Consider the following 21,464-nt stretch of genomic DNA (forward strand, 5'->3'; position numbering starts at 1 on the left):
TTTAACAGGTCTATGCCCAGACAATATGCATGCACTGATGCTCAGAAGGACCTGAGCTGGAGAGAAGGGGGTACCCTTGGGCAGTCTGGGGTACTGCAGGGAAGGATGCTGTGGACAAGGGGAGGTACATGGCTTCCCATCCTCTCTCCCCCCAGGGCCTTCACCAAGAGGCAGCAGCAGCTGACGGCCATGAAGGTGATTCAGAGGAACTGTGCCGCCTACCTCAAGCTGCGCAACTGGCAGTGGTGGCGGCTCTTCACCAAGGTGAGTGCCTGGCCCGTTCCCCCCAGAAGCCAGGAGCCCTCCTCCCATCCCTGGCCTCCACTTGAACCCCCAGAAGGGAGCCAAGGGGTGGTGCAAAGTGGGTCTGGAGCTGAGGGCTTGAACCTAAACCTTCCCTGGCCTGCGTGGGCCCTCTCACCTTGGCATGTGGGTTTTAGCCTTGACCTTCATGCAGATCCAGGGCACTTCCGTCCCCGGAAGCATCGTTCATGTTGCCCTTCTGCAGCAATACCCTCTTCCCTCTGTAGCCCCTGGAAACCACTATCCTGATCTCATGTCTGTAATTTCATTACTCTAAGCATGTTCCTTTGGGGGCTAAGCTTGTAGCTCAGTGGTAGAGTGCTTGCTAGCATGCATGAGGCCCTGGGCTCGATCCCCAGCACCAAAATAATGACAACAACAACAATAATAATACATAATGGAGTCCCACAGCATTTCACTCAGTGCGTCCCACAGGGCCCTCGGATGCCGCATCACCCATACTTTGTTCTTTTCTCACTGTGGGAGGGTCAGGGGCCCTTGGCATGACTGCATCCTGAAGCCTCCTGGTGGCCTTATGACTTGCTCAGTTGCAGCGACAGGACTTCCCCTGGTGTGCCCTTGAGCATATAAATTGGCACAAACCTTTTTCATGGAGTGCGTGGTATTTGAGTGCCTACTGTGTGCCAGGCACACGCCAGGTGCTGGAGACTACAGCTATGAACAGACATCATGGTCCCTGGCCTCATGAATATTCCAGCCAACCGGGGGACAAGACAATAAAAGGCAGACTATACTAAGCACATGAAGAAAGGCACCGTGTATGTCAGCAGTGGCTCTTGTGCCAGGCAGGGGTAGAGAAACAAGACCAAGACAAGCTGGTGAAGAACCACAGTAGGAATTGCTGTTGGGAAATGTTCCTTCCTGTTGGTGCAACATCTGAAAATCATCTTAAATAAGGAAAATCAGGGATTAAAGGAGCTCCTTGTGACTTCATTGGCAGTGGCACCATTTCAATGCCCAATCCTTGGCAGATTAGTTCACTCCTCAATGAAAAATTTTTCAACTATTAAAAAGTGATGACTACGGGCCGGGGATTTAGCTCAGTGGGTCCTGTGCCTGCCTCAAAAGCGCAAGGTTCCGAGTTCGATCCCCAGTACCAAAAAAAAAAAAAAAAAAAAAGATGACTAGCAAAAAATTGTAGAAGGAATGAACAGCCTGGGGTAAAAACTATCTTGTGATTTTAAATAATAAAAGAACATAAAAGTAGGCAGTATAATCTCAAGTCTTTTTTTTTTTTTGGTACTTGGAATTAAACGCAGGGTTTTTACACTGAACTACATCCCCAGGCCATTCTTAGTTGCTAAGTTGAACAGGCTGGACTCAAACTTGTGATCCTCCCGCCTCGGCCTCTCAAAGGGCTGAGATTACAGGTGTGTGACCCCAGGCCTGGCTTCAAGTCTGTTTTTGAAGAAAGCTTATAAGGGATTTCAAATGACAAGGAGACAGAAAAAGGGCTCTTCCACCTTTCCCCTTGGAGGGACTCATAACCATTCCTAGCAGTAGTCCTCTCTCGGGATGGTTCTAGGGTGGGGAAAGGAGACCTTCTCCTTCCTTTCTGTACTTTTTCTATTGCTCTATTAAGAATGCCTCAGGCTGGGGATGTGGCTCAGTGCTACAGCATCTTCCCAGCATGCTTCAGGCCCAGCGTTTCATCCCCAGCACTGCAAAAACAGTGATGAAACAGTTCCTCAACCTTGCCACTGTTAATATTGTGGGCTCAATAATCCTGTTGTGGGCGCCTGTTCATGCATGCTGGGACATTTGCCAATGATGCCAATAGCATCATCCACCCTCATGTCACAACTAGCGGTGTCTCTGGACGTTGCCCAGAATGCCCTGGGTGGCTGTTGGGGGCGAAAGTGTCCCTAGCTTAGCACTGCTGATTTGATCTATGATAGAACATATCCCTCTGGCCACAAAGAAAAATCCACTGTCTATGTGTACAGGTGAAGCCGCTGCTGCAGGTGACCCGGCAGGAGGAGGAGATGCAGGCCAAGGAGGATGAGCTGCAGAAGACCAAGGAGCGGCAGATGAAGGCGGAGAGTGAGCTCAAGGAGCTGGAGCAGAAGCACACGCAGGTGCGCTCAGGCGGGCGGCGGCTGGGCTGTGGGGAGGGCTGCGTGCTCCACCGAGGCTGGGATGTGGGCCCCTCTCACCCGCCACCCCCACCTTGAGCAGCTGGCCGAGGAGAAGAACCTGCTGCAAGAGCAGCTGCAGGCAGAGACTGAGCTGTATGCAGAGGCTGAAGAGATGAGGGTCCGGCTGGCAGCCAAGAAGCAGGAACTGGAAGAGATCCTGCACGAGATGGAGGCACGCCTGGAGGAGGAGGAGGACCGGGGCCAGCAGCTACAGGCCGAGCGGAAGAAGATGGCCCAACAGATGCTGGTAAGGCATGGCTGGGCTGCCTGTGGAGGGTGGCAAGCTGCTGGAGCCTTCGCTGCATGCACTGGATGAGACGGCCCCACTGGACGGGTGAAGAGGCCAGGGCTCAGAGGGGATGTGCTTCTGCCCCAGGCCACAGAGCTGGAGGATTCGGATACAGGTCTCAGGCGCCCCCGCTGTCCTGCTATCCTGCCTTCTGTGTGCTGACACCCTATCTCCTGATGGCAACCTTCTGTGAAGGGCAGTTGTAAGAGTCAGTTACTGCTGCCTAACAAAAGAGTCCGAACTCAGCAGCTGCAATTAATATTTGTCTCACGTATTTAAGGGTTTGGGAGGGGCTGAACTGAGTGACTCTGGTGCAGTCACTGAGAGGCTGCAATCCAGGTGTGAGCCGAGGTCACAGTCATTTGAAGGCTTGCCTGGGCTGGGGGATCCATCTCCACGTGGTTCTCGGCGAGAGGCCTCAGGTCCTCGACCTAAGGGCTGCTCAGGTGTCCTCACAAAATGGTGGTGGGCCGCCCCAGAGTGATCCAACATGAAGGGGGCTGCACAGCCTTTCATGGAGCTCTGTAACTGCCTCCTGATTCTGTCTCCAGAAGCAAGTCACTGAGCCCAGACCATAGCCAAGGGGAGGGGAATTCTGGGAGGGATGAGTACCAGAGTATTTGTGGACCTACTTCAGAGCCACTGTAGCACCCACTGTCCCCATTTCACAGACGAGGGGGCCGAGGTTCCACAAGGCCAAGCAGCTCGCTCAAGCCTTTTATCTCCTCCTGCTAGAAGGAGACTGAAGAGTGAGTGTTAGCAGGCCTTTCCTCCGCGTGTCAGCTCCAGAGCTCTCGGACAGCGACTTTGTTCTAAGTGAGGCTCTGATTCCTTCCCCTCCTGACAAGGACCTAGAGGAACAGCTGGAGGAGGAGGAAGCTGCCAGACAGAAGCTGCAGCTGGAGAAGGTCACAGCCGAGGCCAAGATCAAGAAACTGGAGGATGACATCCTGGTCATGGACGATCAGAATAACAAACTGTCCAAAGTGAGTGGTGTGCAGATTCGGCATCAGACAGGACAGGCTCTCCCGGACAGAGGGGTTTCTGGGACGTGGTACCTCCAATCCCGAAGACAGAGGAGCCCTAGGCCAACTGGGATGAGTTGGTCACCCTCTGCAGTGATCACTGACCATCCTACCGAGGGGGCTCCTGTTAGTTCTCGGAGCTGATGTCAGCCGGGCCACCTGAGACCCAGGCCCGTGTCAGGTGGCCTTGTCCTCGGGGTTTACCCTCCAGCGGACAGCAGAAACCATTGCTCACCACTGTGATGAGGGCCCCGAAGGAGGCAGTCATGCTCTTATTGAGCAGAACACTAGTTGGTGGAGGCAGGGTGTTCAGGAAAGCTTTGTGGAGGAAGTGACATTGTAGGGAAACCTGTAGGAAGAGTTGGAGAGAGGGGAATGGTACAGCGTGCCAGCTGGCCTGTGGTGGGAATGGAAAGAGGGTCCTTTCACCTGAACACAGTTGTGGGCGACAGACTGTGATGAGATGACCCCAGTTTGGGGAATTAAGGATCTTCTCTTTGCCATTTAAAACTCTAGGCTGCATTTGGTTAGAATGTGGGTTTGGTTTTCAACTGTTTATACAGAATCGACTTAAAGAAAAACATAGATCGTGGAGAAAAATAAAAAGCTAATACTTATTTCTCTTTCTCCCAAAGGAGCGAAAACTCCTTGAAGAGAGGATTAGTGACTTGACGACAAATTTAGCAGAAGAGGAAGAAAAAGCCAAGAATCTGACCAAGCTGAAAAATAAGCATGAGTCCATGATTTCAGAACTGGAAGGTAAAAAGAGGTTTTGAATGGGTATCTTCTCAACCAGGAAAGTCAGAAAGGAAATCCTGGAGAAGTAGGCATTCCCAGAGCAGTGGGCTCTGTCCACGCTCCCAAATCTGCACACACTGATTCGGTGCTTGTAGTGGGGCCTGACTTTGTCTGTAGGACACCGGTCCGGGCGAAGGTGCGTGTGTCGATTTTCTCCATGCAAAATGCCCCAGCTGGGTGTCCCCTGGCGGTGCCCCCTCCTGAGGCCCTGGCTTTGTTGCAGTGCGGTTGAAGAAGGAGGAGAAGAGCCGGCAGGAGCTGGAGAAGCTGAAGCGGAAGCTGGAAGGCGACGCCAGTGACTTCCACGAACAGATCGCTGACCTCCAGGCGCAGATCGCAGAGCTCAAGATGCAGCTGGCCAAGAAGGAGGAGGAGCTACAGGCGGCTCTGGCAAGGTGGCAAAGAGCCCTGTGTCACGGTGCACCCCTGAGTCTGGAGGCCCCCATCAGTCGCAGTGGCTGCCTTACTCGAGGCAGCCCCAGGCCCTCAGGGTGGACTGTTTCCCAGCCCAGGCCCCAGCTAGCTTCCCCCACCCTGCCTTTACCCCTAAAACCTTGCCTTTGCCTTCTTTCTCTTCCCTCCAAATGCATCTTCTTGGCATTCCCAATCCCATGGTGTTGATGCAGCCTCTCGGGCGACCAGGCCTTTCTTGTTTACACCCTGGTTCCGAATGCCCAGTCACCTGCTGAATCCATTTCAGCTGGCAGCCTGAACGCCACGTGTCTAAGGCTGGGGTGACACTTCTCCCAGCCCCCTCCCTCTGTCCCTCTTTCTGTGAACACCAGTCCCCTCCCTGGCTTCCGCCCACCCTCCTCCTCCCACACACAGCAGGCAGCAGCCTCAGAATCACCAGTCCCTCGAGAGGTGCCCCACCTGTTCCCTCTGTCTCCCTTTTCCTCGGGCTTAGCTGGCTTCACACTGGGACTATCTCGTCAGTAACAAGCTACAGCGATTCACCTGCTCAATCTTTGCAGACCCTGGGCAAGGTGCACCACTGTTAGCTTCATTTTGCCGAGGAAGGGACAGAGCGGGTGACTTGTCATGCTGCTCTGGAGAGGCAGAGCTGGGATTCCAGCCCCAAAGCATCCTGGCCCAGCTCTCTCTTTTCCAGTCTGTCCTGCACGACAGCGCCAGGGTAATCAATGAGGAACTTCACTCTGGGGCTCAGACCAGCTCTGAGACTGCTGGTTGACTCAGAAAAGGCCAGGTTCCTTGGGCCAGGCCATCAGAGTTCTCTACCACCCGAGTCACCCTAATCCAGCCATTTGCTCTCTCTCTCTGCTGCTGCCCATCCACAAGTGCAGTAAAATCAAAGTTCTTCCCTGCCCTGGCCTCTGGGCCTTCCCTCATACCATGCCTTTCTGTCATTATGAAAAACCGACACGCATGCCACTGCTTCCACGAAACTCTCCCAGGGCTTCTCAGACGCCACCTCGAGCCCCATCACTGCCTACGCCAGGCTGGGTTCTAATGCCCCAAGCAGCACCTGGGCAAGTACTTTGCATGGAGCGGCCCTCAGTCGCTGTGAGCCAGGGAAGGGAGGGGAAAGAACTGCCTGACGTTCAGAGAGCAGCCAGTAAGTGCCTGCTGTGACCAGGCAGCTCTGCTAGTCTGGGGCCAGTGCTTTGCATTCTGTCACACACGCACACGCACACGCACACGCGCACACGCACGTGTGTGTGTGGCCTGATTTCTTTTTTCATGGTGCTGGTGATTAAACCAGGGCCTTTGCACTGAGGTACATCCCAGACCTTTTTAAAACTTTTTAAAAGTTTTGAGACAGAGTCTCCCTAATTCACTAAATTACCCAGGCTGGGCTTGAACCTGTAATCCCCCTGCCTCAGACTCTCCGAGTGCTAGGATTGTAGGCACTCTGTGACCTGATTTTACATCATTTTTGTCATCCTGAGCCGATCTCCAAGCTGTCCAGCAGAGCAAGGAAGAGTCCTGCGTCCTGGGGACATGGGCTGGACATGTTCTGAGAGCCTTGGAACACAATAGCCTGGTCCCCGACCACACTTTCTGGCCGCACGGTGAGATCACGGGTGGGTCACTGGGGTCTTCATCGTGCCGCCTTCCCTGCAGGCTGGATGATGAAATGGCCCAGAAGAACAATGCCCTGAAGAAGATCCGGGAGCTGGAGGGCCACATCTCAGACCTCCAGGAGGACCTGGACTCTGAGCGGGCCGCGAGGAACAAGGCCGAGAAGCAGAAGCGAGACCTCGGGGAGGAGCTGGAGGCGCTGAAGACAGAGCTGGAGGACACGCTAGACACCACCGCCACGCAGCAGGAGCTCAGGTGAGGAGTGGGGGAGAAGCCACCACCACCACAGCGAATCCCAAAGCCCAGGATTCCTCAGGCCCTATGCCAGGGGTGGTGAGCCTCCGGCACACGTGCCGTGGCAGGCATGCGCGTCAAGTCACCCCAGCAGCCACGGACTGGGTACCAGTTGTTTTTCTAAACTAAAACCTCAGTATTCAGGTTTAATTGCAGTGTTGGTACTTAGCTATAAGTAAGTGGGTTTGGGGTTGCAGTTTGGGCACTTGGTCTCTAGAAGGTTCACCATCACTGGCCTATACATTCCTTTCCTGGTGGCATTTTGTTTTAATGAACAGAAAGAAGCATGATTATGTTTACTCTTAATTTGTATCACAATAGTGGTGCATAGTCAATGAGAGAAAATCGAAAAACTATAGAAATGTATATGCACACACACAAATTCACCTTTAGTCCCACCACGGTTAACATCTCTGAGTAGTCTTCCTGAGATATTTTTGTATGTGTAAATCTCCAAGGGTGTAAGTTTTGTGCCAAACTTTAAAAATAATATTCATAAATTAGTCTTCAGTTTAAGACCCACTGCAAGTAAACAGACAAGAGCATAAAACAAGAATGGACCATCTGCCAGATAACAAATGCCAACTCCAGGAAAACAAGATCATTTATGAATGTGTTTGGAGTGCATCCGGCTCCAGGGTCTGTGCTAGCCTTGTGCACCCTGAGGTTACTTCCCACACTGGGGATTTGGTGCCGCACTGCTTACACCCACCTGGAGGCCAGCATGATATTCTGCTCCCTTCCCACCTTGCCAGTGATACAGCAAAGCACAGTGTGGTAATTAAAGCCTTGTGTGCAGAGTCTGATAGGCTTCACGTTCTAGCTGTGTCCCCCAGCGGCTATGACACAGTGAGCTCGCTGCTTACCCTCTCTCCGCCTTAGAGTCCCCATCTGTAAAGCAGGAACAGGGATATCCCTGCCTATCGGGTTTCTCTGAGGATTGGATGATATAATAAATCTAGCTCACGCCTGACTTAGAGGGAGAGCCAGCATTAATATTTGAGGGACATTTTGCAATTGTCAGTATGATTCTGCATATTTGTTTGCTAGCCTTGAGAGAGATTCTGGCCAGGTAAAATGCTCCCCATTTTGCAGCTGGATATTACAGGTCCAGAGAGGTTAGGTGAATTACTCTAGGTCACACAGCAAGGAAGCAGTGATGAGGAGGATTTTACCTGTGGGTCCTGGGAGAGCACTTGTCCTTTTGCATGGAGACATCAGAGGAGAAGCTCTGTTGCTGAGTGACATCCACTTTGTTCTTCTTGCCAAGGGCCAAGAGGGAGCAGGAGGTAACCGTGCTGAAGAAGGCGCTGGATGAGGAGACACGATCCCACGAGGCCCAGGTCCAGGAGATGAGGCAGAAACACACGCAGGCGGTGGAGGAGCTCACGGAGCAGCTGGAGCAGTTCAAGAGGGTGCGTTGTGATGCTGGTCGTGACAGCACATGCGAGAGCAGTGTGTCAGAGGCTTCGAACAATGGCAGGTTGAGCCTCCCGGCCCCCAAAGCTGAAATACGCCAAAATCCAAAGCTTTTTGAGTATGAACGTGACACTATGAGTGGGAAATTACACACCTCATTTCCTGTCATGAATCACAGTCAAAACCCAGTGTGCTAGCCAGGCGTGGGGGTGCACACCTAGAATCTCAATACTCTGGGAGGCTGAGGCAGGAGGATCACAAGTTCAAGTCCAGTCTAGCAACTTAGCGAAACCCCATCTCAGAATGGGGGTGGAGCTGAGGATGCAACTGTGTATAGTACTGGGCTCAATCCCCTATACACATGTGTGCGCAGGCACACACACACACACACACACACACACACAGTGCACTGAAGATACTGTATAAAATCACCTTCAGTCCGTGTACATGAGGGCTATCTGGAGCATAAGTGAGTTTTGTGTTGGGGTCCTTGTCCCAAGCTGTCTCCTAATAAACTACATGCAAACATTCCATATTCTAAAAAACATATGAAATCTAAGACTCCCCTGGTCCTAAGCATTTTCGATAAGGGATACTCAGGGATACTCAATCTGTGTGCGTCGGGGGCTGTACGAAGATGAATCCCAAGGTGTACAAGGCTGTAATGTTAAGTGGAGCGGTTCATGGTTAGTAAGTACTTCCCACACACTGTCATACCTAGACTCTGTCAGGCACTCAGTGGTCTGCTTTCCGTCACTATCACAACTGAGATCATCAACCTATAAAGAGAAAAGGTAAGCCCGGTGTGGTGGTACCTGTCTGTAATCCCAGCCTCTGGGAGGCTGAGGCAGGAAGATCACAAAGTCAAGCTAGCCTGGGGAATTTAGCTGCTTAGCAAGACCCTATCTCAAAAAATAAACTGTGGGATGTGGCTCACCTGGGTTAAACAGGGGCAGAATCACCTAAAAGTAGTTGAGTCTGCAGTGGATCCCATCACTAGTTACGGTGAATGAACATTCTGCCCTTTCTGGGTACTGGCTCACCCTGTTCTGTTGGAATCTCAACCTTTACATTACAGTAACAATCCTTTGTGCAGTTTCGCTTAACATGAGCCAGGTACTGTCCCCAGTGCTTTACAGGTAATGACACATTTCCTCTCACCTGTGGCCCTTGTTCAAGTGCAATTTCCAGGCCTCCACCCCGATGGGAAGCGGTCTCGGACCACCCTTGGAGAAGTGTTGTCCAAGACCGAGCTCACCCTCACCTCCACATGAATAAATGGACGCTTGCTCAGGGTCCTCAGGTCCTCTTATTACTTGTCATGTGGGCTCTGAACACTAGTCTTAAGCATTCTGTTGATTCTCTACATTTTGGACAAAAAAAATTTTGTTAGAATTATTACACACATTCCTGTCTTCAAATAGCTTCCTTTTTCCATGTCCCCAATTGGGTTTTTTTGTATTTTGTTTTTTGTTTTTGTGGCTGTTGTTTATTTAACTTTTATATGATTTGAACCCAACTGGGATATTTCCACCTTCTGCAACAGCCCCCAGGGCCATATTGAAGCAGACCTGTTCCTTTTCACTGTCTTGTGGGAAGACTGGGTCCCCAGCTGGATGTCATTAGATATAAGCAGGAATGTGAAGTCACCCCTGCATTTGGAGCCAGGGCTTTTTGGAAGAACTCCCCTGTTAAGGCCACCCGCAGACACCATGTCTGTCCCCGACATGCAGGGAGCAGACAGAGGCTGAGAACCTCTGCCCAGCACAGGCTCAGGGAAAGAGGCCTGCACTTGAGCTGTGACAGGCTCAGGTCTGCCTGGGAACCCTGTGTCCCTAAACTGGCTGGGGAACTTTTTAATAGTCTCACCTGTGCCCCTCTTATGCACACGCCGTTTGACAGTTCTGGGTCTTAGGCTGGGCAAAGGTTTGGGGGGATACTAGGTCCCCAAGGCCCTTGCCCATCAATCTGTACTATTAATCCTAGGAGGCGCCTTGTCCCAGCAGCTCCTGCTCATTGCCAGGCCCTGCAGTGTCCCCTGTGGCCGCCTGGATGCTGCACGGCGAGCTGTCAGGACCAGGCAGGACCCGCACACTTCTTCCTGGCTCTTTCTCCTTCCTCTAGCCCTATGAGAAGCCCCCCTTCTTCTGTGTTTGCCCCACTTTTTTTTTTTTGGTACCGTGGATCAAACTCAGGACCTTGCTCTTTCGAGGCAGGCGAGGTGCCACTGAACTAAATCCCCAGCCCTACCCCACTTTTTTCCTTAGGGCGACTCAGATGCCCACAGGTGCAGGTTAGATGCATCACAGAAACTGTAAATCCACTGATAAATGTGAAAGGCAATAGGGAATGCCAGGGACTGGGGCCAGATACAGCACTGCCATCCCACCTATTGGGCCAGCCACGCTTAGATCCAGCTGAGTTTTGCCTTGGAGGAGGGCAAGACTCCTGTTTCCAGATGTTTAGTTTGCTTTTTGAAAGTCAGAATTACTGAGTTATGTGCAGTTAAATTCATCAATTTTAAGCATATAGTTCAGTGAATTCTGACAAACATGTATACCTGAAACCACTAGATATGATATAGAACATTAGGTGTTTAAAAAGAGACACCAAGTCTAGACTTTTGTGTGAAATTTACTAAGATATTGGCAACCAATTTTTTAGTTTATTTTATTTTTATTTATTTATTTATTTTGGTACCGGGGATCGAAGTCAGGTCCTTGCGCTTGCACGGCAGGCAGCAGAACCACTGAGCTAAATCCCCGGCCCTGCAACCAATTTTTTAAAGAGTACTGAGTGGGTCAAATGGGAGATGACAGAAGTGGGACACACACAGGTAGTGGGGCGGCAGTTTGCTCTGGGGAAACAGAATCCCAAAAGTCTTATTGCCACCTCTCTCCCCTGGGCTAAGGGGCACTGTCCCGGGAATGACGTGGGAGGGCAGCAGAGGAGGAGGGTGCTCGGGCAGGCAGCAAACACACTCCCACCAGCCACCACTCCCCTTGCTCACTCGGGCAGGCCAAGGCGAACCTGGACAAGAGCAAGCAGATGCTGGAGAAGGAGAACGCGGAGCTGGCCGGGGAGCTGCGGGTCCTGGGCCAGGCGAAGCAGGAGGTGGAGCACAAGAAGAAGAAGCTGGAGGTGCAGCTGCAGGAGCTGCAGTCCAAGTGCAGTGATGGGGAACGGACCCGGGCGGAGCTCAATGACAGGGTGCACAAGCTGCAGGTGAGGGGCAGCACGGAGCCCTCCGGGACTTCCTGCTCTGCAGGAAGAGGACCCTCACCACCAACCGAGGTCTCTCGGGCCACCACCCAGGGAGGCTTCCTCTAGTACACGCTCCGCTGCTCAGCTTAATCTTTTCCAAACCATCAGCCACTGAAAGTATTTAGTGAGCATCTGCTGAATGCCAGGCCCTGTGCTTAATCCTGAGGTGCAACAGCAAGGAAGCAGACAGACACTGTCCCAGGAGGACGCCAGCCCAGCAGGCTGGGGGAGACACTCACCACACATGGACATCAAATGACACTGCAAGGGGAGGCAGGTTATGCTGTACCTGTAAATAACAAGGAGGCCCGGATCGGGAGAGGGTTCAGAAAAGGCTTCCCTCGGGAGGACTAAAATTGGACAGTGAGTCGCCCAGGCAGAGGGGTCAGCGTGTGCAAAGGCCCAGTGGTAAATGGGAAAATCAGGAGTCAAGGAAGCCAGGAGAGCTGGGGTGCTGAGAGATGTACAGAGTGGGACTGGAGAGGTAGACTGGCCAGGTACTGCAGGGCCTTTGAGGCCCCGTTAGATGTTTGCCTGGCTTTGCTCTGAAGCCATCTAAACTGACAACATAATGTGTTCATCTTTGGTCTTTAGCTTGAAAGACACATTGGGCCTTAATTTTTATTAGTGGGAAATGGTCAGAAGTTTGATCAGTATTTAATGTGCTTACAGCTTGGAGCTTGGGGCAGGGGGGAACACTGTGACTTTTTCCCTTGCATGCAGTTGAGGGTAGGGATTTTGTTCCCCTGTGACAAGTTCTGTCCCAGAAGAGCAGTCAAGGTCCTTTACATCCTCGATGTAAATGGAGGAGAAGGGCAGCAGGATGACATCTCCAGAGAGCCTGCCTGGAGACATCAGTGGTGGGAGCGGAAGGCAGAGGCTCTCTCAGCACGTGGACTTTCAGGCTTGCTTCATCTTTGTTAGCCTTGGCAGGCATCCAGACTCCAGTTCGTGGAATCAGGGTCCAGTCAATAGTTTGGGGCTCTTAACAGGTTCTTGGGCCAGGAAACCCAGCTGGTAGATGATGGGTTTCCCTAAGGGCCACAGAATTCCCTACACCACAGGGGCATTTTCTCAGTTCCTGGACCTCACAGGTCCTATCCCATGAGGCACGTGATGCATTTTTAGTAAAAAAGGCCTCCCCTTGCCTAACGAGGACCCTGTTCTAGACGTCGTGGCTGACCGATGTGTTGGCACCCTCAGAACGAAGTGGAGAGCGTCACAGGCGTGCTCAACGAGGCGGAGGGCAAGGCCATCAAACTGGCCAAGGATGTGGCGTCCCTTGGGTCCCAGCTCCAGGACACCCAGGTGGGTAGGGTGCCACATCAGCCAGGGGACCTGGGTGCGATTTTCCTCTGGGTGCGACCTTCCTCTGTGTTTGCTCTTCACAGGAGCTGCTTCAGGAAGAAACCCGGCAGAAGCTAAACGTGTCCACCAAGCTGCGCCAGCTGGAGGATGAAAGGAACAGCCTGCAGGACCAACTGGATGAGGAGATGGAGGCTAAGCAGAACCTGGAGCGCCACATCTCCTCCCTCAATATCCAGGTGCCTGCCATGTGTCTTTGCTCAGGTCATGGTCCTCTCCTCTTCTGGCCTAGCATTTTGGTTGTGGCTGAACAGTGGTGCCAGGTTGCTTGGCTCACCAGCACCCCTGCTGTTGGATGTCTTCAGTGAGGAGAAGGGCCTGGTGGGCAAGGCTTAGGGGTTGCTTAGGGCTCTCTTCTCACCCCATCCTGGCCACTGCTTTCAGCTCTCTGACTCGAAGAAGAAGCTACAGGACTTGGCCGGCACCATAGAAGCCATGGAGGAAGGGAAGAAGAGGTTCCAGAAGGAAATCGAGGGCCTTACCCAGCAGTATGAAGAGAAGGCAGCTGCTTATGACAAACTGGAAAAGACCAAGAACAGGCTTCAGCAGGAGCTGGATGACCTGGTTGTTGATTTGGACAACCAGCGGCAACTGGTGTCCAACCTGGAGAAGAAGCAGAAGAAGTTTGATCAGGTAGGGGTAGAGGGTCCTCCACTTTGTCCTCAGGACAGCATGGCCCCCGGGGTGGCAGGTGGGTGTCTGCATCCCATGTCCACTTTGCTGGAAGCGATGGAAGGCTGTCTAGATCAGATCACACGAGGGCATGGACACCAGTAGAAGCCTCGATGACAGTGACTCTTCCAGTTACTAGCACCACAAGGGCCATCTGCAAACACAGCAAGGTTTTAGTTTCCAGCCCTGATAAGGAGCGAGGTTCATTTATTCACCCAGTGAGTATTCATGGAGCACCTATTGAGTTTTCCAAGTAATTCGAAGTTTATACTCTTTACTATCACTTTTCCCTAACATTTCATCATGTAAAATTTCAAGCATACAACATGAAAAGATTACAGTGGACACCTGTATAGCCACCACATGGATTCGACCACTAACATTTTCTTATGTGTACTTTGTCATGTACTTATTTATAAAGACAAATTCTATCTGCCAATCACGTTTTCTCTTCTGGGTGCATTTTAAAGCAAATTACAGGCATTTGGGTATTTCTCCCTTAACACCTCAGCATTGCTTGTTAACTTGAGTTCATTTTAAAAAATAACTCTGCTTCTTTTGAGGTAAAATTTATACATGATAAAATGCACAAATCTTAAGTGTATGCTGAGTTCTGATAAATGCACACAACTGTATAGCTCAAACCCTAAAAACTAAATTTTAATAGACATTACCCATTTATTTCATGTGACTCAGGGTTATTCTACAACTCAAGTTTAGATTGTATGGAGGTCAAAGGCAGAGGCACGGGGGAGCTTAGGGCTCCTGCTGGTCTCAGCTCCGGACATCCCAATCCTTCCCTCTCCCAACAGTCTCCCTCCCTGGGCTGCCAGCTTCCCCTCATTGCTTCGTTATCCATGGAGGCCTGAGGTTGATTCTGTTCCTTCCAGCACACACATAGCATGGAGTTTTTGTGTTGACTGTGCAGTTTGGAGGTTCCTGTTACTGACCAGTCCTTGCTAAATTCTGGAAGTCTGGTTTTGGGTACTGTAATCTAGAACGCACCCTAAAGACAGGATGAGCTTCAGGATGGAATGTTCTCTGAGTTGCTTCTCAAGCAGAGGGAGACGTGTGTGCACGTCTGTGCATATTTCCCATTGCCCCGCTGTGTGTGGCACGTGGGTATTTTAGGAGATAGCTACTTGTGCCCACAAGACAACCAAAGAACTGCTGGCCCTGAGTAGGATTCAAGGTCACTTTGACCTTAGTGGCAGGATGGATGTTCTGTGTCCTAACTGACATCAGCAGCATGATCCAGAAGTGAGAAAGCAAGATGACCACAAACAACTTCTGAAAGCATCTAAAATGCTTCCCACTGCACCAGGGTACCTGCAGTAGCACACATGGCTTCTTCCTCACATCTGCGGTTCAGTGAGCCCGAGCCTCAGCTATGCTGGGGCACCACTGAGCCTTCTGTTATGTTGCAGTTGTTAGCCGAGGAGAAGAACATCTCTTCCAAATACGCAGATGAGAGGGACCGAGCTGAAGCAGAAGCCAGGGAGAAGGAAACCAAGGCCTTGTCCCTGGCCAGGGCTCTTGAGGAGGCCCTGGAAGCCAAGGAGGAGCTCGAGAGGACCAACAAAATGCTCAAGGCCGAGATGGAAGATCTGGTCAGCTCTAAGGATGATGTGGGCAAGAACGTAAGTGCCTTGCCACAGCCTCATTCCTACTGAGCAATCCTCAGGACAGGAAGGCTGGGTGGGCATGGGAGGGGCTGGACTGAGTTCCCAGGGGCCATCTCAGTCCCTGGTTGTTCATCCTGCTGGAGGCCCAAGGCCACTTCTCTGTCCTGATGAGCTGCTGCTCTTCTGGGGTCCAGCCTCACTTTAGTAAAGGTGCTGCTGCTCTGCCTGCCAGGTGCACGAGCTGGAGAAGTCCAAGCGGGCCCTGGAGACCCAGATGGAGGAGATGAAGACGCAGCTGGAAGAGCTGGAGGATGAGCTGCAGGCCACCGAAGATGCCAAGCTGCGACTAGAGGTCAACATGCAGGCGCTCAAGGGCCAGTTGGAGAGGGATCTCCAAGCCCGGGATGAGCAGAACGAGGAGAAGAGGCGGCAGCTGCAGCGGCAGGTGAGCCCTAGGGGCAGGCAGGAGAGGGAGGCGGGCAGCCCCTTCCCCTTCTCCACCCCTGGCTGTGGGCTGCATGGAGGACAGCGGGCAGTTGTGCTGGCCAGGCCTGCGAACGTCCCGGAGCGGGGTCACAGCCTCCGAGGGGTCCTGGGCCGCACACATCTCTTCCTCACTCAGCTTCACGAGTACGAGACGGAACTGGAGGACGAGCGGAAGCAGCGTGCCCTGGCGGCAGCAGCCAGGAAGAAGCTGGAGGGAGACCTGAAAGACCTGGAGCTTCAGGCTGACTCCGCCATCAAGGGGAGGGAGGAAGCCATCAAGCAGCTCCGAAAACTGCAGGTGGGTGACTCTCTCCGAGTTCAGGCCTGTGCCGGGGGAGGGGGGGGCAATCCCCAGGTCAGGTAAGTCAGTGCAGAAGGCTCCAGGAAGCAGGCCTGCCTGTGTTGTGGGTGCCAGCTTGGCGGGTGACTTCCACTCCTACATGGCTTTGGCTGACTGTTTCCTGAGTGGGACACGGCAATCAGGCACATGGCCACTGCCCTCAGATCACACTAGAGGCTCAGCTTCTTAGGTCTGCTGAGCCCAGGCAGCGTGGTGCCCCCAACCACACGAGACAGGGCAGAGCCATGCCCCAGGGACTTCTCTGTGGTTAGCAGAAGACCCGAGGGTCTGGCACGCAGAGGTAAGTCTGCCCGTGGAACCAGGTGGAATGACGACGTCTGGCTTGTCCTTCCATTGACTCTCAGGCTCAGATGAAGGACTTCCAGAGAGAGCTGGAAGATGCCCGCACCTCCAGAGACGAGATCTTTGCCACTGCCAAGGAGAATGAGAAGAAAGCCAAGAGCCTGGAGGCCGACCTCATGCAGCTCCAGGAGGTACAGGCTTCCTCCTGACAGGACCCTGCGGGGCACGGGCCTGGGCATCCACCGATCTCCTCCCTCAGCCAATGTCCTAAATGGGCAGACCCACGCTGTAAGAGCAAAGACAGATGATGTTGTTTCGGGGGCTCCCTGAGCTCAGGCAGAACTTGCATTTCAAGGTGCTTCAGAGACCGTGGAGGGCTAAGTGACAGGAGCAGGTGGCCTCTTGGGTGGGGCTGGATCCATCCCCAGAAGATGACAGCTCTCCTCCCTGCTGCTCCTGCAGGATCTTGCAGCAGCTGAGAGGGCACGCAAGCAGGCCGACCTGGAGAAGGAGGAGCTGGCTGAGGAGCTGGCCAGCAGCTTGTCGGGAAGGTATAGGGAGCCGAGCACGGGGAAGACAGCTCATAGGAGTACCCTGGACCCCTTCTGATGCTGAGGATCAAGGAGTACTCCTGAGCTCCGACAGCAGACAGATCCATGGTGGTGGAGGGGTTTTCCCCTGGGTTTTCCATGACCCTATTTGGAGTATGGCCAGTTTTGCTCATTTTGAATGAGTAGTGTGGCGGGCCCAGGAAAGAAGAGCTAGTGGTGTTCCCGCCTCAGTCCTGGCTTTGCGGACACAGGCCCAGGTACAAGTCCTGGCTCCCCGCCTCCTAACCAGCAATCTTGGATGAGCGTCCTAATCTTCTGAGTCTCAGTTTCCCCAGTTAGAGAACGAGGGCAACCTGAGGCCTAACTCCTCCAGGAAGAGGCACCTGTAGGCCAGGGTGAGGCTTCAGGCCCCCAAGGCAGCTGTGTCTCTTCAGGAACACACTGCAAGATGAGAAGCGCCGCCTGGAGGCCCGGATCGCCCAGCTGGAGGAGGAGCTGGAGGAAGAACAGGGCAACATGGAGGCCATGAGCGACCGGGTCCGCAAGGCCACGCAGCAGGTGTGTGACAGACACCCTGACCTCAAGGCGAGGGCAGATGGGGGGACAGCTCCCCGGGCTAGGTAAGTCCGCACAGAAGGCTCCAGGAAGCCGGCTACCTCTGCCACCAGGGGCTGGGAGTGAACGGCCAGCGGGCATTTTTACACCCCTGCCTAGCTGCAGGTGGCTGTTTCCTGCTCTTACATGGGGCACCATTGTCAGGCATGTGGCCCCTGCACTCAGGTCTCAGGAGCAGACAGGAGGCTGCAGCAGGGCAAGACCACCAGGGCCACGGTCCCCGCACCAGATGAGCACGGTGCCTTGCATCTGTCCTGGAACAGGGCCTAGGTCCAAGTCCTGCACTGGTTAGGGACACACACCTTAGGCCTGCTGCGTGCTGGCCCGGCACAGGGGTGCAGAGGCTGAGACCGGACATAGGGACTTAGGGCCCTTCCTCCCTCCTCCAGTCAGCGTCCCACCTGCACCCTCGGGACACCTCGCACCAGCCGCACGGTCATCTTTGTTAGCCAGGACTTGTCTGGCTCTTTCCACGAGACGACGTGCCCTGGTGTCCCCTTCACTGCTCCTTCCCTGGGCCCAGGTGCTGGCCTTGGCACTAAGCCCTCAGTGACACTGCCACGTGAAGATGACAGAGCCTCTGCCGCAGTGCACACTGGGACCACCGTGCGAGGTGATGGTGGACACAGGACAGACCCTCACACAGCCTCAGTGGCAGGGGACGCTTCTGGAAGAGCTGGCTCACAAGCTGAGTCTTAGGCTTCCTGGGAGTTGGCTGGGTAACATAGAGAGAGGAGGGTGGCACCTTGGCCCAAGGACTCCTCTAGGGCCAACCGAGGCTGGAGATGCAGGCGAAGGTTCATGGCCTCCAGGCACTGCCCTGGCTCCTGTGCTTTCCACCTCATGGCCTGCACCTCGACCTCACAGGCTGAACAGCTCAACAATGAGCTGGCGACGGAGCGAAGCACGGCCCAGAAAAACGAGAGTGCACGGCAGCAGCTGGAGAGGCAGAACAAGGAGCTCCGTAGCAAGCTGCAGGAGATGGAGGGGGTGGTGAAGTCCAAGTTCAAGTCCACCATCGCAGCGCTGGAGGCCAAGATTGCGCAGCTGGAGGAGCAGGTCGAGCAGGAGGCCAGGTATGGGAGGACCAGAGTTCCTACCCCAGCTTACTCGGGGGACCCTGAGGAAGTTGGGTAACGAGAGCCTCAGTTCTGGCTTGTGAAAAAGAAGCTTAGAGGTGCCCACACTGCGGGTTTGTGGTGGGGGAAGGATGGAGACACAGAAAGGGCTGTGTGCCTGGCCCAGAGGCGGCACTTAACATGCAGCTGCCCTTAGCATTGCAGTGGGCCTCGTGACTTTAGCCCAGGAGCACACATGGCTGTTACTAACCTCTGTCTACCGGGAATTCCTGCTGACAGGTCTACAGGATTCCAAACACCAAACCTTGCACCCTACAAACACATCGAGGCATCTTAATTTCAGGTCAACTCAGGCACAAGGTCACGTTTATGACTAAGTATTCTGACCTTTTTAGTAGCAGCTTTATTGATAATTCACACATTTTGCAATTTACCAATATTAAGTGCACAATTCAACAGCTTCTAGTATATTTACAGACATGTGAAGTGATCACCACAGTTAATTTTAGGACGTTTCTGTCACCTCAAAAAGAAACTTCAGCTGGGCATGGTGGTGCACACCTATGATCCCAGCACTTGGGAGGCTGAGGCAGGATTGCTGCAAGTTCAAGGCCAGCCCGAACTACATAGTGAGACCTTGTCTCATAAATAAATGAATAAATAAGAAACTTCATGCCCTTTAGCCATGACCCCCTCCTGGTTTTCCCATCGCCCCCAGTAACCAAGAATCTACTTTCTCTCTCTCTGCATTACCCTACTCTGGATGTTTTGTATACAGGGAATCGTACGCCACATGGCCTTTTGGGATATGTGGCTTCTTCCTCTTAGCAAGGTGTTTCCCGGGCTCATCCAGGATGTAACCTCCCCTGGCACCTCATTGCCTTTCATGGCCAAATAGTCTCCTTCCCTCTGGCTAACCCTTGGCATACGTCCTGCTTTGAGGCGCAAGAAAAAGCGCTCACAAAGGGTGAGACGCCGTGCCTGGCAGCCACACTGCAAGGGGAGCCATCTCCCGCGGAACCTGCCTCCCTTTCCCCACCCTGCAGAGAGAAGCAGGCGGCTGCCAAGTCCCTGAAGCAGAAGGACAAAAAGCTGAGAGAAGCCTTGCTGCAGGTGGAGGACGAGCGCAAGATGGCTGAGCAGTACAAGGAGCAGGTGGGCTGCTGGCTGCCTCCCCGCCCTGCGCCCCGAGGCCTCCCACCCTCTGCCCTCTCCGGACCCTCTCCCTCTCTTGCCAGGCGGAGAAAGGAAACAACAGAGTCAAGCAGCTCAAGAGGCAGCTGGAGGAGGCCGAAGAGGAGTCCCAGCGCATCAACGCCAACCGCAGGAAGCTGCAGCGGGAGCTGGACGAGGCCACTGAGAGCAATGAGGCCATGGGCCGAGAGGTGACTGCGCTCAAGAGCAAGCTCAGGTGAGGGCCGGCTGGAGCGCACCAACAAGCCGGCCCCCAGAGCCCTGGCTTCCTTCCCGGGCTTCTTCCTGTTCTGGCACTAGGGTGGTGCACTGAGGCGAGCCAAGATTGGGCCTGGCTGCAGCCTCTGGGCTCACCTGCCATCTCCTGAAAACTGCATCGCATCCTCCACAACTACCAGCCCCCTATCCCGAACATTCTCTGTACCTTCTTTCTGGACCTCAGCATCACTGACATTGGGGCCGGATGCTCCCTTGTGGAGGGGCCAGCTTGTGCATGGCAGGGTCTTTAGCATCCCCCGGCAGGGAATGGGACAATAAAGCATCTCCTGAGGATGCAGGTGCGCCCTGGGGTCCCAGTGCCCTCACTGCGTGAGCTGTCGCCCGCCCCACCCCTGAGGACAGCAGCCCCGCTCCTGCTGCTCAGGCTGCTTCCTCCTCAGCCTGTCTGCCCTGCTTGGCTCCCTGAAGGTTTGGCTCTGGGCTTCCATCTCTCCCAGGCCGCAGGTTCTTCTGCTTTTGTCATCCCAGTGGCCTTCAGCCTCTGGTTCCCTGCATGATCTGGCCACTCCGTCAGGCGTGACAAGGGACCTCTAAGCCCTCATGATTTGGCCATCTGCAGCCACCTTCTCTGGGTGTGTCTTCCTCGGGCCTTTACCCTACTGCTGACCTCTTCCTGTCACATCCCCGACTCAGCTTCAGGCCCACTGTCACCGATACAATCACCCCTTTCACACCCCCCCAGCACCCAGGTCCCCCGCATGCTTCATTGGACTCATTTGGTGGGAACACAGGCCAAGCTAAATCCAACCTTCATCTGCTCCACAGCACAAAGGGGCACAAGCAAAGCAGACCACTGGCACCACACCCACTCCAATGCCTGCCAGGCCTCACCCCACCCCTCTCGGCTGATGACCTCACTTCCTGTTTAACTGAAAACCAGAACTGATGGTGAAATTGTTCCCACTTCCCCAGAGACCCCTGTCCTGACATCCGTGCTCATTTCCCCTCCTTGCTAGCACCTATGCCAGCTCCCCCCACCTTATCTGCTCAGGCGGCTGCTCGGAGTCCCCCTCTGCCACATTTCCCTCTGGCTGAGTTACTCTATCAGCTGGAAACACCTCTCACCGCCCCTCCCTGGCACCCACCCTTCCCACCGACTCCAGGAGGAGAGTGCTGGGGGCCGCACTCACCACCTAAGGCCCGGGCCCTGGCTGCATCCACTCCTCACAGGCGCGGCCCATCACTCCCGTCCACCTTCTTCCCCGGGCTTCCCAGCCCCTCCCCTTCCCTCCCCACTTGCTGGCTGTCTCTCCATCTCAAAACCCTCCGACCACTGGACCATCTGGTCCTCCTGCTTCTGCCCATCGCTCTCCTCAACCCCAGTGACCTCAGCCAGTCTGGTGGCTTTAGAATTCCATCTT

At 53.8% G+C, this 21,464-nt stretch overlaps 2 protein-coding genes and 1 long non-coding RNA gene across 9 annotated transcripts in view; 1 reads left to right on the top strand and 2 right to left on the bottom strand.

Moving 5' to 3' along the window:
• Myh11 (myosin heavy chain 11) overlaps positions 1-21,464 on the top strand; it is a 104,315-nt gene that overhangs the window by 76,713 nt on the left and 6,138 nt on the right. For 5 of the 6 annotated variants that reach the window (XM_087209191.1, XM_087209195.1, XM_087209190.1 and 2 more), the window contains 21 exons: positions 156-264; positions 2,271-2,402; positions 2,503-2,709; positions 3,600-3,737; positions 4,412-4,535; positions 4,798-4,969; positions 6,660-6,872; positions 8,182-8,326; positions 11,349-11,555; positions 12,798-12,902; positions 12,986-13,138; positions 13,344-13,592; positions 15,059-15,271; positions 15,489-15,701; positions 15,879-16,040; positions 16,448-16,576; positions 16,848-16,936; positions 17,371-17,494; positions 18,419-18,627; positions 19,677-19,785; positions 19,869-20,041. In XM_087209191.1, coding sequence (XP_087065317.1) covers positions 156-264; positions 2,271-2,402; positions 2,503-2,709; positions 3,600-3,737; positions 4,412-4,535; positions 4,798-4,969; positions 6,660-6,872; positions 8,182-8,326; positions 11,349-11,555; positions 12,798-12,902; positions 12,986-13,138; positions 13,344-13,592; positions 15,059-15,271; positions 15,489-15,701; positions 15,879-16,040; positions 16,448-16,576; positions 16,848-16,936; positions 17,371-17,494; positions 18,419-18,627; positions 19,677-19,785; positions 19,869-20,041 — 3,375 coding nt within the window. Of the gene's footprint in view, positions 1-155; positions 265-2,270; positions 2,403-2,502; positions 2,710-3,599; positions 3,738-4,411; positions 4,536-4,797; positions 4,970-6,659; positions 6,873-8,181; positions 8,327-11,348; positions 11,556-12,797; positions 12,903-12,985; positions 13,139-13,343; positions 13,593-15,058; positions 15,272-15,488; positions 15,702-15,878; positions 16,041-16,447; positions 16,577-16,847; positions 16,937-17,370; positions 17,495-18,418; positions 18,628-19,676; positions 19,786-19,868; positions 20,042-20,868; positions 21,119-21,464 lie in introns of those variants that run through there. The other variant, XM_087209192.1, reaches the window with a different exon arrangement.
• Positions 8,232-11,981, bottom strand: LOC110344174 (uncharacterized). Of its 2 annotated transcripts, XR_002386526.2 has the most exons (4): positions 11,834-11,981; positions 9,595-9,693; positions 9,048-9,109; positions 8,232-8,417 (listed from the first exon to the last, which is right to left on the bottom strand). It is a non-coding gene; the product is annotated as an uncharacterized LOC110344174 (long non-coding RNA). The 2 variants fall into 2 exon arrangements; XR_015450503.1 differs by lacking the exon at positions 11,834-11,981 and having other exon boundaries at positions 9,492-9,678.
• The window catches only part of Nde1 (nudE neurodevelopment protein 1), a 47,424-nt gene continuing 39,548 nt past the window's right edge, over positions 13,589-21,464 (bottom strand). Inside the window, exon 8 of the mRNA XM_021237212.2 lies at positions 13,589-13,785. Within this exon, the coding sequence (XP_021092871.1) occupies positions 13,767-13,785 (19 nt within the window). The 3' untranslated portion in view covers positions 13,589-13,766. The remainder of the gene's footprint in view (positions 13,786-21,464) is intronic.

This window comes from Heterocephalus glaber, unplaced genomic scaffold (assembly GCF_053883595.1).
Source record: "Heterocephalus glaber isolate CG9 unplaced genomic scaffold, H.glaber_assembly_v1.0 deba00000943, whole genome shotgun sequence".
NCBI classification, from domain to species: domain Eukaryota; kingdom Metazoa; phylum Chordata; class Mammalia; order Rodentia; family Bathyergidae; genus Heterocephalus; species Heterocephalus glaber.